This window comes from Polypterus senegalus, chromosome 3 (genome assembly GCF_016835505.1).
Source record: "Polypterus senegalus isolate Bchr_013 chromosome 3, ASM1683550v1, whole genome shotgun sequence".
In the NCBI taxonomy this organism is placed as follows: domain Eukaryota; kingdom Metazoa; phylum Chordata; class Cladistia; order Polypteriformes; family Polypteridae; genus Polypterus; species Polypterus senegalus.
Genome location: NC_053156.1, coordinates 96,959,784 through 96,977,038, shown reverse-complemented (window position 1 = coordinate 96,977,038; position 17,255 = coordinate 96,959,784). Strand labels below are relative to the sequence as shown.

Sequence of the window (17,255 nt, the reverse complement as noted above, 5' to 3'; positions counted from 1 at the left end):
CGGTCTTAGATTATTCTGACGCGGTACAATCTAGGCACTTTTTAAAATTTTCATTTCTGGATTGTCACTTTTTCAAAGATAATCAATTCCAGTTAATAAATGCACATATATGAGAAGTCTGGGACACCTTGAAGAAGAGGCGCGCACGCTCAGGTGTTTTGCTGCTTCCTGATGCCGACTGCCTGTATGCCCAAGTAGTCGCGCAGGTGCTTCGCTTCCAAAACAGCACTCCGACGGGAGCGGAAGTGACGTCACTGACATTAAAGAATGTAAACTGTTGGAGTGATCCATGGCAACAGCGGAGTCTTGAGCAGTGCAGCGAACTGACAGTCTCTCGTTCACACAGTTCTTTCACCGAAACGGCTCATTCAGTTTTCTCTGAAAACGCGTCTTCTCCTTCGCCTCTCACCAAAGGCTAGTCCACGATTTTCGAGGACTTTGAGCAGAGAAGTGGCTGAGAAGAGTTATTAACAGAGTAAGTCAGAGTACTGAGGAATGCGAAGAGCTCTCGTTAGTGAAACGGCTGAGACACACAGATCACTGCACCTCCACCACCATCAGCTGTTGTAGCGCCGATGCTCCGTGCGCTGTATTTTGCCGGGTGATGGAAAGCACACCACTGCTCTTTGACATTGCAAGGCTTCTTTTCCTGATGTATGCTGGCGTAAGACTAAATACATTGATCACCACATCGATCTTCAAATAGATCGATGTACACCGATGCTCTTTGTATGTGAGAACTTTACCTGCAGCGTTAGCGAAGACAGTCAGCAGAGGAAGCATCCACGCTGCTGCCAACCGCCGGTTCGCCCAGGTGTCTTGGTGGAGGGCAGCCGCATTTACGCATACTTTATTTCCTAATAAAAAAATAACACGCTTCTGTAAATCCCGTGAAGATGGCGACTGGGACGGGTTGGCAGCAGTATTACAGCACGGCCAGCGGCTCTTCCACAGGAGCGGGGAAATATAATTCCGGAGCCACATCTGCCATGTCTTTCCAACCGGCATTGAGCTTGGAGTACAGCCAAGATCTGCACCTCAAAATGAGCAAGAAGATCGCGCAGCTGACCAAGGTATGCTGAGCGAGCAGACGCGGTGACTACCTGTGCTTGTGTGTAGCTGCGGCTGCTATGAACGGAGCGTGGGTGAGCTGCCCGGGTGATGCGTTGCTGACACCCGCTTGGCTCGGGGCACCGCTGTCACTCGCTGACGAGCTGGTTTCGTTTATTAAGTTGATTTATATTTCCTGCTATTTTTGATCTTGTTTGATTTGAAGATGTCACAGTTCAGTGTACAGGAAGACAAAAGGTTTGAAAGTTGGAAAGAAGAGTATGAATAGTTTATTTTGTATTGTTATGTAGTTGTTTTCTGTAAGGAGAATACGAACGTAATCATTCTAATATTTAATCTTTCAAACTACATCGCATTAAAGCAAATCCTATTATTTAAGAGCCGAGTCAAGTTGTGCGTAGTGCTGCACTGGACGGGTTTCTTGACTTTGAAGTGGATGGAGCAGGCTGACAGTTTTAGGTTCGTTTTTATGTTAATACAGCTGAACCTTAGTGTATATCTCTGTGTGTTTGCGTCTATCAGTGAACAGCAATGTCTTGTAAAATCAATGAACAGTGCATAATAAAATACAGATTTATTAATTTCGGGAAGGTCTGAATTTAAACATGTGAGCTCTTGCCTAGTTATTATTTTCGGCTACATCCTGCCACACAATGGACTAACACAACATATATGAAAAAAAGACTGCAAATTTCTTCCCAAGATTATAGAAAATTGGGAGTTAGTGTTTCTTATTTTAACGGAAAAGGTGCAACTCCATAATTGATTTTTGCTGAACGGTGGACCACCTCAATTTCTATCCTATTATTTTTGTATTTGTTAATTCATAAAGCATACTGTTTTTACTGTTCCATGCAATACAATGCAGTGTAATATAAGCTATAAGAAAAATGTGTTAATAACAATTAATCGTGGTTGGTAAAAAAAAACTTTCATGTTTTTAGTACTAAATCTTAATTTTGGATTAAAAAGAAAAAACATAGGAAGCACAGTCTTTAGAAAGTTCTCAGCCAAACATACAAAGGGGGTTGGAGGGGTGGGTGATGATCTATAACAAACTACCAAGTCATTAAAATAGAAGCACAAACCCAGACAACTTTAAAAATATCTCCATTAGATAGTGAAACAACCTAGCTAACTTCTAAACAGGGAATCTCAATAGACTGAATATTTTTCTACTAATTTGTAAAATTTCCATCGTAATTATTTTTACTGTAGGACATACTTAACTGGTTTGGATTTTCTTAGCCTTCTTTATTTTATATTACAGTATATGCACTGAAGATTGTGGCTGAGGTTATTAATTTTTTTAATTGTGGGTTCTAACACTTTTTAAGAAAAATCTCATAAACTGATGCTGACCACTGGCAGTGTATCTTTATAAATCAAGGATTCTGCAAACATAAACTTGAGCTGCTGTTGAGAAGTAGTGCTGTCTTGGCCAATGGGCTTTCGAGTGATCAGGATAAATAGAATTTAATGTCTCCTATATTTCTGTTCAAGACGTTGATGTATAGGTGTTAGACATATGGAATAGTTAAAGTATATGTGTAAGGACTAAGAAATTTTTCTAAATGGTTCATAATATGGTACCATATGATTAGAAGATGCACATTTCTTCAGTGAGCATACAGAATGCCAACTGCTTTGGAAATGTTTACATTTACAGGAAAATTCCTTGCCTTACATTTACAGGAAAATTCCTTGCCATAATTTTTAATCTGAAAGTAATGGTAAGAAGATTTCAAAGTGATAAAGCTTATAAGAAACTGCCTCAGGTAGAAGAATTATTTTAATGATAAATTAGCACCCTCCTAGATCATGGGTTACTTGACGCAGAGGTCAACTTTTGGAAGATGAGTTGTTGAATAGTTTAATGTCTGTCAGATTAGCCTTATCGCAGTGTGATGTTATATACACTATTTACAACTAAACTCAGTGAATATGTGGTTATAATTGTACATCACACTTCTACAGGGAGGGGCAGCATGGTGGCGCAGTGGTAGCACTGCTGCCTCACAGTAAGGAGACCACAGTTTGCATTCCAGCTCCTCCCTGCATGGAGTTTGCATGTTGTCCCTGTATCTGCATGGGTTTCCTCCGGGTGCCTAGGTTTCCTCTCACAGTCCAAAGATATGCAAGCTAGGTAGATTGGCCCTAGTGTGTGGTTAGGTGTGTGTGCATGTGTGTTCACTCTGTGATGGACTGGTGCCCTGTCTAGATTTTGCTCATGCCTTGTGCCCTATGCTGGCCCCAGCACACCAGGACAAAGCGGGTTAGAAAATGACTGACTGATAACTTCTACAAGGATCTTTCCAGTCACCAAATATACCGTAACTGCTTGTAGTGTAAGGTAGAAGAAAATTATTATTTATCTATTTCTTGACCATGTAGAATCTTCCACTCCCCGAGATAAGTAATGAAGAAACTGAGTTTAGAAAAGAGGTAATTAATGAACAATCTGACTTATAGTATCTGCTGTAAATATTATTACCATTACCTATGTTATTTATATAGAAACACTAGGGGGCTTTGCTCGCCAACCCCTCTACCCTCCATCCCCCTCTCCAAGAGCTATGCGCTGTTGTGAAGAGGGGGGCTGAACGCACCTCAAGGAGATGCAGCCACTCCTCCGAAACTCCTATTAAACGGTGATACAATGGGAAACAAATTTTTTATTTTTTTTAACCTCCTCTTTGCTTGATCAGCTGCTAGCTTGCTGCTTCTGCCATGCTGCGTGATCTGCACTTTGCTTGCCTACCCCTTCTCCCCCTCCCCCACCAGCTCTATGCATTGTTGTGAAGAGGGGGGCTGAACAGACCCCATGGAGACGTGTTCGCTTCTTCGAAATCCTTCTTTAACGGTGGAATCAAATAACAGTTATTTTTTTTTTTTGTAACCTCCTTTTTGCTCGATCAGCTGCTTGCTTGCCAGTACTTCCTGTGCGACATGATCTTCATTTTGTGTGGCGCTTGGAATGTTTTAGAGTCACTGCCTTGTCTCTGTTCTCCCCCAGACATCCTCAAACACAATTCAATCTCTTTTCACTATTTCACCGATTAATATTTTCCGTTTGCGCTAATGCGATCTTTACTCTACGACTACGCACCGTTGTGAAGAGGGGGGCTGAACGCACTCCAAGGAGCCACAGTTGCTCCTCCGAAACCTCTCTTAAATGGTGATACAATGGGGAAACAAAAGAGTTGTTTTTAACCTCCTCTTTGCTTGATCAGCTGCTAGCTTGCTGCTTCTGCCATGCTGCGTGATCTGCACTTTGCTTGCCTACCCCTTCTCCCCCTCCCCCACCAGCTCTATGCATTGTTGTGAAGAGGGGGGCTGAACAGACCCCATGGAGACGTGTTCGCTTCTTCGAAATCCTTCTTTAACGGTGGAATCAAATAACAGTTATTTTTTTTTTTTGTAACCTCCTTTTTGCTCGATCAGCTGCTTGCTTGCCAGTACTTCCTGTGCGACATGATCTTCATTTTGTGTGGCGCTTGGAATGTTTTAGAGTCACTGCCTTGTCTCTGTTCTCCCCCAGACATCCTCAAACACAATTCAATCTCTTTTCACTATTTCACCGATTAATATTTTCCGTTTGCGCTAATGCGATCTTTACTCTACGACTACGCACCGTTGTGAAGAGGGGGGCTGAACGCACTCCAAGGAGCCACAGTTGCTCCTCCGAAACCTCTCTTAAATGGTGATACAATGGGGAAACAAAAGAGTTGTTTTTTTTACCTCCTCTTTGCTCGATCAGATGCTGGCTTGCTGCTGCTCCCATACCGCGTGATCTGCATTTAGCCAGCAGTCAAACCATTGTGCTAAGGCAGCAGTTCTAACTAAGCAGTGGGCCTTGTTTCTGGTATGGTTGTTATAATTTTTATTATTAGATGGAATATTGATGTGGGTGTGTATGTGAGACTGCCTCATGAAGAACAGGCACCCTGCCCTGGCTCAGTTTATGTCTTAGTACTAAGTTCCATCTGACCGGACTCTAAATTACTGGATAATGTGTGTTCAATAATAGATTCACACATGGACTATTGTTAGACAAACTTTATGAGGACAGCAGTCTTCTAGCTATTCTGGATTTGAAGATTAATTTAAAGTCAAATAGCTTTTGCAGCTTGAATCTCATGGACATACTATATATGAGTCAAAGACTAAAGTCATACTAAACCCATTTCTGTCAATTTTAGAAGTATCTGGTAGTGTAACATCCGATTCTTTCAGGCTTTGTGTGCTTTGCATGTCTGCAAGTGACAGCGGCAGATAAGTCACTAAGCTTCTTCCTTCCATTGAAGGAAAACATTTCAGCTTCTGTCATCAGACATGGCATTCCTATCATTTTTTGTCCATGCATTTGGATACTCTGCCTGTTAAGAAAAATCAGGTGACTGAATTGCTAACCTTTCAAGGTAAATGAAGATCTTGTGTCATATTTGTTCTTTTTAGAGGTACTATTTAAACTTGTGTGTTTCTATAAGTTTTTATAGAATACATTTTAAAAATGTTAGGCATGACTCCAAAAAAATGATATGCTTAAAGGGTTTTTGGAGTCTTATGCTATTAAGGATCCAAATTTAAAGAAAGCATTTACCATCTGGATGCTGATGAATTCTTATATCGGTTCCATGGGTTTAATAATTCTGTGGTAGAATGTACTGTCTTATCTTTGAGTAGCATGCTTAATTATTTGCTCACATTATTTTTTTGAGGATGGCGGTGGGGGTTTGCAGGTTTATGAGCCCTCCATATTCAGCAGCTGACTCATTCAGTTGCATCAACACTGAGATGTTGTGAATCTAGATATTATAGAAGGTATGACACCACAGAGTGCAAAGAAACTTGAAGAATGAATGTGAGAATAAGCCCAGATGTTCTTTTTTTATATTGTGTGTTTTTTGTTTTTTTTACTCTGAAACTCTCTTTAAGCCCTTAATATGTGAAGCAGTAACTGAATTTAGGGTCGCAAGATAATGGAGTCGAGCCTAGCAGCACTGAATACAAGGCGAGGAACAACTCCAGACAGGACATCAGCCCACCACAGTGCATGCATCCTTAATCTCACACTGGAGCCATTTCAGAGTTGTTTATTAACCTGATCTGCATGTCTTTGGGGATTTAAAAGAAAAACCTTTCATACCAGGAGAAAACAAAATGGTGCAGGCACAAGTAGAGTATGCAATCCTCTTACAGGCTGTGGGATTTAAACTCATGTTGTGGGGTCTATGACACAGCAGAGTCAACTACTGCAACAGCTCCAACCCCATTGGTTAACACATATTATAAGATAGTTTATGTACTTTTCAATGGACCAGTCTCATATTCAGGGCTAGTCTCCATCTTGTGTCTGATCCTGCAAAGCTCCTATGACCCTCAACTAGATTATTTGAGGTCAATAATAAATAAATTGGTATTTGTCTGTGAGTCAATGGCAGTGATTGTAGAGGTACTTGCTGTTTATCGTCTTTGCAGTTTTTAATCATGTGCCAATATTTGTCAACCCAAATACGGGATGAACAAATTCCAGTTGTTTTACCGATGTGGCTGATTACAGCATGTTGGAGTTGTGCTTCACATTGGTCTGACACAATTCTCTGGTTTGAATCCTGCCCTGTCCACTCACTTTGTAAAGTTTGGAAGTTATGTCTGTGAAGGTTTTCTTCCTCTCGTATCCCAAAGATATCAGATTTATTGATGACCCGGACAAGCCCCATATAGGTGAATGTGATTGAGTGTGTGTGTGAATGTGTCCTGCTGACCTGATGTTGCTGGGATATGCTCTGCAATAATACGCCAATTTGCCTTTTATATGGTACTAGCCGATGCCCGCTGTATCATACGGCGGTGTAGGAATAGGAACAGAAAACGGTGAGAAAGGAATTCAGAAATCAAGAAGAAAGAAATACTTCTTGAAAGACACAGTTGTGAATAGGTGTTTTGCGGGAGACGACAGGTAATGAGTCAAAAGATCTAATCTCAGAAAGAGCTTGGATTTCAGCTTCACCACCATAAACTCCAGATGTTGCCATGTATTGATAGTACTCCTGACTTGTTGTGATAACTCGACTTGCGTTGGAAAGAACAACAGGAAGAACGTCTCCAAATCTGTCCCAATATGATGCAACGAAATCTACTGCTGTATGTCGTAGTGAGAGTGCCTTGCCTTCGTCAACCGTTTGTGTCTAGAAATAACCCACTGATAGGAACAGGCAGTTGCTGGATCCCGGAATACAGATGACGTTGTACAAAAACCCGTCGACAGAGAAGATACTGTCGTTCATTTTATAACAAAGGCTTAGGAAACAACCGTCGCAGTATAACGAAAATAGCAAGGAGTGAAACTAATGCCAATGGTCGAAAGAGTACCTACCTGTAGCAGTCTACGGAAAAGACTCCCAGGTGCAGACATGGCAGAAGTGAAAGGTCACGTGGTCAGGCCAGGTATCCATAGACATATATAGATAGACGCTGCATTCACTGTGTTGCCTAGTCGACACGATATGTCAATGTGTCTGCCCTATTGCGACTATTTAAACTAATACAGGTAGACGTGGAAACCGGGTTTTTTGATAAAAAAAAAAAATAACGTTTAAAACAATATCGCTTACATACAACAGATTTTGGCAAATTGTTTACATGCAATTATTTATATCCATTTATACACTAATAATGTCAATTATTAAATAATTATTATTAAATAATTCCTCCCATATACAGTAAGTAACATTTCTCGGACTGCCTTCTTCCGTCTCCGAAACATTTCTAGACTTCATCCTGTTCTTACGCAACATAATACTGAAGTTTTGGTTAATGCCCAAGTCACCTCACATATTACTGTAATGCTATTCTATTTGGCATCCCACAAAAACGTATCCATCACTTACAACTTCTTCAAAATTCTGCTGCCAGGATAATAACCTGTTCTAAATCCACTGAACATATTACACCTATTATCTCTCAACGTCACTGGTTCCCTGTTAACTACAGAATACAATGCAAAATACTGCTCTGAACATTTAAAGCTCTCAACAAACTCCCTGTTCTCCTCCAGACTGACACTCCCTCTCACTCACTCAGATCCTCATCTGCAGCTCTACTTTCTGTACCACACATCAGACTTTGTTCTATGGGAGCTCGAGCGTCTCTCATAGTGCTCGTCAACTTTCCTCTCATATACGTCGGCTCGATTCTTCTTCTAATTCATTCGCGGACAAAGATCAAGATCCAAATGAAGATTATATATAGAGATAAATGGATGAATTGGTGCAGATTCCTTGGCTTTTAGGAAAAGATGGTGTTATTAAATGTCAGTGTCACATGTCCAGTCTATATTTCTCTTATGACAATTCACTATAAGTAAAAGCTTTCTGTATAAGTCATCTAATAACACTAATTTTCCAATATAGTGCTAGTGTAGGCTAAATGATATGGGTGTTTTTTTAGTTTTATGTTTTCAGGTCATTATTGTCACATCTTCAGAGTACAGTGAAAGTCCTACTTGCATGTGCTAATCTTGAGCACCTCTAACCCCTTACTTAACAAAATTAATAAAGTGAAACAAATATTAAAAAAAGAAAAGGAAATAATATCTTTGGCATTATATGGGCAGACTGGAATAACCAAAATAAAGTACAGTTTGATTGTGTTATCCACCTTATACAAACTGAGCTGTTATACAATCATTCCACCTTTTAGATTTATGAAGGTGTTATTAGTCCTTAGTGTGTTTTAATATGAAATTAGGATAGTTTTTGGAGCAAGCTCCAAACACTCCACACCTCCACCTCTCTTTTGGGAATTTACCTGTAATACCTGATTCAGAGACTTCCTCCAGGCAGTGGTTAGCCCCATAGCAACTTTTGGCTTTAACAGTATGAAAATGGCCGTACAAAAAAAAACACACGAATGGTGGCTTAGAGCCTTGATGGTCATGTGGATGAGATTGCCAATTTGTTTATAAATATTTGTTACTTCCTGTTGTGCATATTGACTTCTTCTCTTGAGTAAAGCTTCAGCCTTCATTCTTTATATAAAGAGTGCAGTCACCAAGAACCACTTTTAAAAGAGACAAAGGGGTCACTGAGAATCTGAGGGCAGACTCATGTTCTACTCACTCCTCATGCTCAGAAGATTGTAAAGGGTCTAGACGAGTATAGCACACTCTGGAGTCATTATTTTCTTAAAAACAAAAGTGGAAGTATTGATACGCTTAATTTTTATATTGTCTTTCTTTAGTAGTAGTAGTATCATTGGGACCTGTGCAGAATACAATGAACACATATCAAGGTGCATTGCAAGCACTTAGCTATAATATAACTGTTTACATATATTTTACAGTTGTAGCACAGGCAGGTTATGTTCAGGGTCATACAGTCATTGGTGACGATTAAATCAACATCTTTATGGTTTGCAGTCCTGTGTCTCACCTACTAAGCTGCAATACCTGCTAATGCACTGAATTTTTATAACTGTCAGGAAACGAAATAGTGCAGTAGATGAGGTTCATCAAAATAATAACTAAGTCAGGGACGTACTTGCTTAATCCATGTCATAGTTGTGTTGAGTCCAAAGCCTATCCCAGCTGAAGTGAACAAGAGGTAAGAAATAGCACTGGGTGGGGTTTCAGTTCACTACAGGGCCTACTCACACACATTGGTACCATTTTGGAGTTGCTGATTAACGTAACCTGCATGTTTTTAATAAAAATAAAAAATAAAATTTATATAGATCTTTTCTATCTACTCAAAGCTCTTTATGTAGACAGTGAGGAAACTACCTCAAGCACCATTAATGTGTAGCATCCACCTGGATGATGCAATAGTAGCCATTCATGCACCAGTATGCTCACTACATATTAGCCATTCGGTGGTGAGGGGGTAAGAGAGATAGTTAGCCAATAAGGTGCAGGGGATGACTGAGAGCCAGAATGACCAGGCCAAGGTGGTCAATTAGACAATGCATTGGGAAACAGCCTAATCCTTTCAAAACATACTCGGGAATCTTTTATGACCAAAGAGAGTCAAAATCTTGGATTTACATCTCATCTGAAAAATGGCTATGTGGAATTAACACAAGTGCTCTGAGGAAACTCAAAGGACAAGGGAAGGACATGCTAACTCCACAAATGGAGGGGATTTTAATCCAGGACATTGGATCTGTGAAGTAGCAATGCTAACCACTTAGCTACAATGCCCCTTGTAGATCATACATGCAATTAATAAATATAATAGTTGAAGTAGTGAAAAAAATAAACTAAAAAATAATTGACTCATATATTTTGTTTTGGTAACACATTTGCTATAAATGTGTGTCATGAATTCTGAATTTTGTGTTTGTTGTAAATGTCTTGTCTGGATTTACTGTTAAAGTAAATTGTTGCTTTTTTATGTCTGAAATATTGTAGTCATAAAATGCATTTTCTCTGAAGCTTCATAAAAACGGGTATAAATGACAGCACTTTCTTATTTATGGTAGCACATATGTTTGTTCTTTGTTTCTGATGATGTCTTCTTTGAATGCAAACTTAATATATTACTTATTGAATAGGATACCCATCTGTTAACTGTCATTCTTGAGAAATGGATACAGGGATAATGGTATATCCATCTGTGTGTTTTTGAACTTGTTTCCCTGTTTCCAGAGTTGCAGGGAGTTAGAGTCACAGTTATTAAATAGTTTAGAATGCTAATTGAAATGGACTTCTTCGTAATGTTAAAGCAAGGAACAGGCTGTCACAAAGAAATTATGCAAAGCCCAGATAGATGAATATTTGCTATGCTGGGCAATGAACTCAGGATCTCAGGATTGCAAGGCAGCCGAAGGAGCTAGTGCACCACCACAGTGCCCAGGATATATTCCATATTCTAAAATTAATATTCTTAATTTTGTTTAAGACATATTACCAGCATAAAGGGATGAGTATAATGAAATCTACAGCATTTCTTGTTTATTTGCACCCTAATAATGATAAGCAACCTTTTTCTCACTTAGACATTCCATTTTTCAAGAGAGGTTAAACTATCTTGAACTGTCTTTGCTTAGTTTGCAGGATTTTCTCATGTCTCTTTGGGGTTTTCTCTATGTTTAAAGAGGTGCATATGAGGTGAAGTGCCCTACTTTGACCTGATTCCAACTTTGTGTTCATTATGGTCTTTGTGATTTTGAGCTGGATTAAGGAAGACAATAGTGGATGTACCGATGAATGGACAATTCTTCTTGTTAGTGACCAGCTCACATTGCATTTTGGACATATTTTCAATTACTATGAATCTTTTTGCTCCTGCTTCTGTGCAAGGTGTGTACTTTTAGCACTGTGAGGCAAATTTAAGAGAAACAGCCATTTGAATGGAAAAGAACTGAAATTATACTGAAAGCCAAATCTAGAATTTTATCCTTAAATTCTAAAATTGTTTTGACACTTATTTTTAGGCAGTCTGTTCCAACCTTATTCCAATGTAGGATAAAGCCTATAGCAATAACAGGCATAAGGCACTAATTACTACAAGATGGAATGTCTGTCCATCACAGAGCACACTCACACAGACTTCCAGTCTTACTCAATCATTTTGTCAAGTTAATGATAGTAATTAGCATGGAACAATTGTCTAACAGACATGAGAAGAAAACCATGAAAAAACTTGTGAGTTTATGTAAACTTCAGAAAATCAGTGACCTGGATATAATTCACAATTCAAGATGTGAGAAACGCCATGCAGTTTTGTTCAGTTGTACAATATTTTTACAGTACTTTCTGCACTGTTAGAACCTGGAATCTATTCACCCATTCACGCATCTATCCATTTTCTTTGTCTAATGGATCTTTGTTCTGTTCAGTGCTGGTTCCAGTGCCCAACTTAGAATCCCTAAATTGTAACCTCAATATCTGAACAAAATGGTATTCAAATCATATATGTTAGTCTACGGTTTATTTATAGCAATCAGGCTACTTTCTGACACTTATTCATCTAAATGAACCTTCTCACTGTGAAGGCCATGTGAAAAGACTGTAAACCACTACTGCTATACCATTCAATTTTCTTTTTATTTCTATTCCTGTCCTTTTGACTCCACTACTTTTTGCCTGTGGCAGTCATTCCCTTCCTTTCTCTTTCAGTATTCTTCAGTCTCACAGTCCCTCTCTCATTCAATACATTTTTGTTTTTGCTGTTATGAATATTTGGCTTGCAGAACTTTAAAAAAAGGCTATAGCTTCTAATCTAGGCCTCAGGATTTGAGTGTTTTTGCAAGTAGACGCGTAACTGGAATAAGGAAAGTAAATCGATTAAGGCAGAAACCAGGTTTTTGCAATATCTGTGTTTACTTCTGGAGGTCTCCTTTGACAAAACAATCTGACTTGTGGAAGTGTTAAACATTGCCATTAGCCACTATGAATCTGAAAACAAGAACGAAAAGCAGTTTTGTAACATCTTCAATACATTAAAGCAAACTCCTGACTCTTCCCGTCCTGATAATCACTTTAAGACGTACAACAAACTTCATAAATGTTGTCTGTGCTCCATACACCTTGTGTTTCTTTTGCTTTTCCATACAGAATACGGAACAAACTTATTGTCTGTACAGTCTCAACTAATTACATTCAATTATTATGCAAATAGTAATCATTAGTGACATTGTTTTCACTAGATTACTTGATACGCTTTCTGGTTTCATTACAAAAGTAGTGAAAAGCACTTGGTCAGCAAATAATGAAAAGAAGAGTTCTGACATTTTATACCACTTTTATTGATCCAAGAAATGAGATGGATTTTTACCACAAATATAGGGCCACTTTTAATGCTTCAGAGATGGGGAACCCCAGTCTGGATCTCTGATAGACTCACAAGAGCTTCATCTGAAATGGCAATTTTACATCATTTGGCATCAAGATAATAAATATTGACATGCCTGTTCATAGCTGCCATAAAATCTGATTTAATATCGGGCCACACAAATGGCTAAACCTGGAATTCTATGCATACACTGCACATTTTCACATATAACCTGCTTATATGGAAAATGAATCTTACCTGTTCTGAGAAGATGCTATTTTGAGTACCTTCCATTCACAATTTTTTCTGTTTTCTGACTGTTTTAGCAGATTCCTCCTGAGACACTGCCGGTTGTTTTTCTTGATCCAAGCCATACTGTTATCAACAGTAAAGTGGCACAGTATGAGAGAGTAGCAGAAAGAGTTTCAAGAGCTGAGTCCCAAAACATTCAACAATGTTCTGGTAAAAGCGTTCTTAGAAATTGGGTGGGTGTTGTGGTTGGTTTATTGTTTTAAACATTCATCTACTAGAGCTTTCACTTTTAATATTTAATATGTTAGTAAGGTCTCCCAGTTGTCTTCTGCCATAATAGTCAGGTCTTTAGTTCTCATTGAACCACAAAATGATGAAATTAATGGTGGGATAACAGAGTGGCAGGGACCTTCATTTGGAGGCCACAAGCTACAAATCAAAGCAGTAAGTGTTCAGCACTGCAATGTGTGGTCACCATTTTAAACTGCTTCATCCTTTTTTGCAAATGTGGCATGTTAATTTAGCTTTTAGATTTCCATGTGCAATTCTTGGAGACAAGAGCAAAACCATGTTTTAGTTCCGTTTGCATATTATTCATCCATTCTTCCATTAATGTGGTAAAAGACTACATCTTGGTCAGGATAACCGGTGTTACAATACTACATTGTTATTGCTATTTATAATTTATAGTGTTGTAAAAATATTCCGAAACATTTTAAGAGAAATCTTAATTAGAATATGTGTGCCTTAATTTTTGTTTTGCTGGATTCACCTAATTTCATTTGTAGGCAGGGCTGTAATACTGGAGTGTATGGTTTAAATTGTATTTTCCATGTAATCTGCACTTTCATTGCACATTGATGTCTTTAATTTGGACAAATTCAAGCAGCTAAATCAATAAACACAATAAATGGGATGTCTGAAAGTAGAATTAAAAATACTAAAGGAGGCAGGTGCAGGGCTCCCAGACTAAGCAATATTTTTAATTCATATATTTAAAAGCGTTAGAAAGCTATTGATGGTTTTGTTTAGTTAAAATGTTAATGTACTGCTGAGCAGTGCCTTTGTTAATGACCACAGGCACAATAAATGTATTGTTTTGAATCTCCTTCTATGTGCTTGATTGCTGAGAATCTTTTTAACAATGTGCTTTAGCTTGCAGAAATGATTTTTGTGACTGGTTATTATGAGATTAATACTGGAGTAGCATCTATTTAAAAAAAAAAAAAAAGATATAGTCCCAGATAATAAGACCGATTATTTTAGGAAAGTAGTAGAAAAAAAGCCTGTAATCTGCTGATTTGGGGTGCAATGCAGGCTGGAACTTCAAGAGGGCAGTACTGAATCAGCATCTCGTGTTTAGTTCTTCTTACCGGTCATTTGTAAACCTTTATACTGCCATGTGCAAAAGTTTGCTGACGACACTGCTATCGTGGGCTGCATCAGGAGTGGGTAGGAGGAGAGTATAGGAAGCTAATCAAAGACTTTGTTAAATACACCTGAACACCAGCAAAACCAAGGAACTGGTGGTAGATTTTAGGAGGCCCAGTTCCCTCCTGGACCCCGTGATTATCAGAGGCGACTGTGTGCAGAGGGTACAGACCTATAAATACCTGGGAGAGCAGCTGGATGATAAATTGGACTGGACTGCCAATACTGATGCTCTGTGTAAAAAAAGGTCAGAGCCGACTATACTTCCTTAGAAGGCTGGCGTCTTTCAACATCTGCAATAAGATGCTGCAGATGTTCTATCAGACGGTTGTGGTGAGTGCCCTCTTCTATGCGGTGGTGTGCTGGGGAGGCAGCATAAAGAGGGACGCCTCACACCTGGACAAACTTGTGAGGAAGGCAGGCTCTATTGTAGGAATGAAGCTGGACAGTTTAACATCTGTGGCAGAGCGGCGGGCTGAGTAAGCTCCTGTTAATCATGGAGAATCCACTGCATCCACTGAACAGTGTCATCTCCAGGCAGAGGAGTAGCTTCAGTGACAGACTGGTGTCACTGTTCTGCCCCACTGACAGACTGAGGAGATCATTCCTCCCCCACACTATTAGACTCTTGAATTCCACCCGGGGAGGTAAATGTTAACATTATTCAAAGTTATTGTCTGTTTTTACCTGCATTTTTATTTCTCTTTAATTTAATATTGTTTTTTGTATCAGTATGCTGCTGCAGGATTATGTGAATTTCCCCTTGGAGATTAATAAAGTATCTATCTATCTATCTATCTATCTATCTATCTATCTATCTATCTATCTATCTATCTATCTATCTATCTATCTATTCAATTGAATTCATTCAGATGAATTGAATTCATTCTCATTAACTGGACATTAAATTTTGAGTCCAGCACACTACTACTACTTCTACTACTACTGTTACTACTATACAGTAGTATGAAATAAAAAAAATTCCATCATGACTTGGTTAACATTGTTGTGCTTTAACAATGGAACTTCCGTAGAGATACAGTGAATGAAATTGAATAGCGTCAAAACACTGTCTTAAGTGGCCATATTACATTAATAACAATAATAATACTATATTATTATTATTGCTGTAGTTCAATAATCATTAATAATTTATGTGATGTATGTATTATGCTAATGTTAGGTTAGCTTAGGTTATGTTACATCAGATCAGGTGTTTACTTGATGCATCATTTTGCCGTAAGTGGCACAAAGGCGCTTCCATGCTTGCTACTGACACAGAATGTAGCAATGCAGAGGCAGCATCTTGTTTTCAAAGTCAGTGTGCCGAAACTTATATCAGACATAGAAGCACACCCCTGTCCCATTAATGTAGGTCTACTCACTTAACAACAAAATCGACTGGTTTGAACCATATACGGTCATCAAGCGAGACACGACTGTAGTGTCATACATTGCAGGACATTACTAATTTAATGTTGTTGTGTTGTAGAGGGGACTGGGTTGTCTCTTGGTCTGGTATCCCTACAGATTTTATTTTTTTTTCTCCAGCCTCTGGAGTTTTTTTTTTGTTTTTTCTGTCCACCCTGGCCATCGGACCTTACTTATTCTATGTTAATTAATGTTGACTTATTTTTATTTTTTATTGTGTCTTCTATTTTTCTATTCTTCATTTTGTAAAGCACTTTGAGCTACATTTTTTTTTGTATGAAAATGTGCTGTATAAATAAATGTTGTTGTTGTTAATTTTATTGTATTCTACTTTGGTTTTCCCATGGGTTGCCGCCAATTATTGTTTTTATGAGAATGGCCATCTTTTCTGTTATTGGCCACTACTACAACATGATGGTGGTAATGTTGCCATTGTGCCACTGTGTAAGATGGTGGTGCACGGTTCACATTGCCCAGGTTTTTTGTGTCTCTTTTTGTTATTAGGGCTCCTTCCTGTTACTTATGATTTAGATTTTTGGTCTCTTGATTTTCACTTTTTGACTTTCTGAAGTAGTTTCCTGCTTCTTGGTTTTTATTATTTTAATATTTCAATCCCATGCTTGTCTTTTTGGCTTCTCTTTTGGCTCATTTTCTCACAATCATTTTTTCAACTTCCCTTTTAAGGACAAAGACTTTTTTAAAATCTTGGCAACAGATAAATAAATTATGAATACAAATTAAAAATGCTCCAAAGAATAACGTCCAGAAGGGCCTTGCAAAGAAAGCCAATAAGGTTAAACAAGGTTGAGTAAGCACAAAGCTCCCTAAGCTCACTGCCTCTCCTCCCTTCGATTGTTTCTAATTCACTAATAAATTAGAGGTGTTCACAAAAAAACACTCTTCTTAGTTTCCATAAGGCACTCCCTTCAATGATAAACTGCTGGGTTTCACTGACCAGTCCCTTGAAATGCATTTGAGAGTTCATTCCGTGCTTGTTGATGTAGCTATGCCAGCCATGCTACACCCTTGTTCCAACAGAATCTCACCATTTTCAAACATCATGCATGAACATGAGGCCATACTGTGTGCTGCTACTACTGCAGCTCTCTACTCTTTGGGGCACTTCTCTGCAAATTTGGCGGCAAACTTACACACTTCCAGATCCATTGACAGTGGACTACTGCCAGGATGCCAATCTCGTATTTGCAAGCACATGTCTGTTTCTAGGCCACTGGACAGGATGCTTGCTTCAGGACAAACTGCTTGCAAAGCACTTCTGAATGCCTTCATGGA

General features: G+C 38.7%; 1 protein-coding gene across 6 annotated transcripts in view; it reads left to right on the top strand.

Moving 5' to 3' along the window:
* Nucleotides 1-300: 300 nt before the first annotated feature.
* fam184ab (family with sequence similarity 184 member Ab) overlaps nucleotides 301-17,255 on the top strand; it is a 651,259-nt gene continuing 634,304 nt past the window's right edge. For 4 of the 6 annotated variants that reach the window (XM_039747649.1, XM_039747653.1, XM_039747651.1 and 1 more), the window contains exon 1: nucleotides 301-1,073. In XM_039747649.1, the coding sequence (XP_039603583.1) occupies nucleotides 897-1,073 (177 nt within the window). In that variant the 5' untranslated portion in view covers nucleotides 301-896. The remainder of the gene's footprint in view (nucleotides 1,074-17,255) is intronic. The other 2 variants (XM_039747650.1, XM_039747648.1) reach the window with 1 other exon arrangement.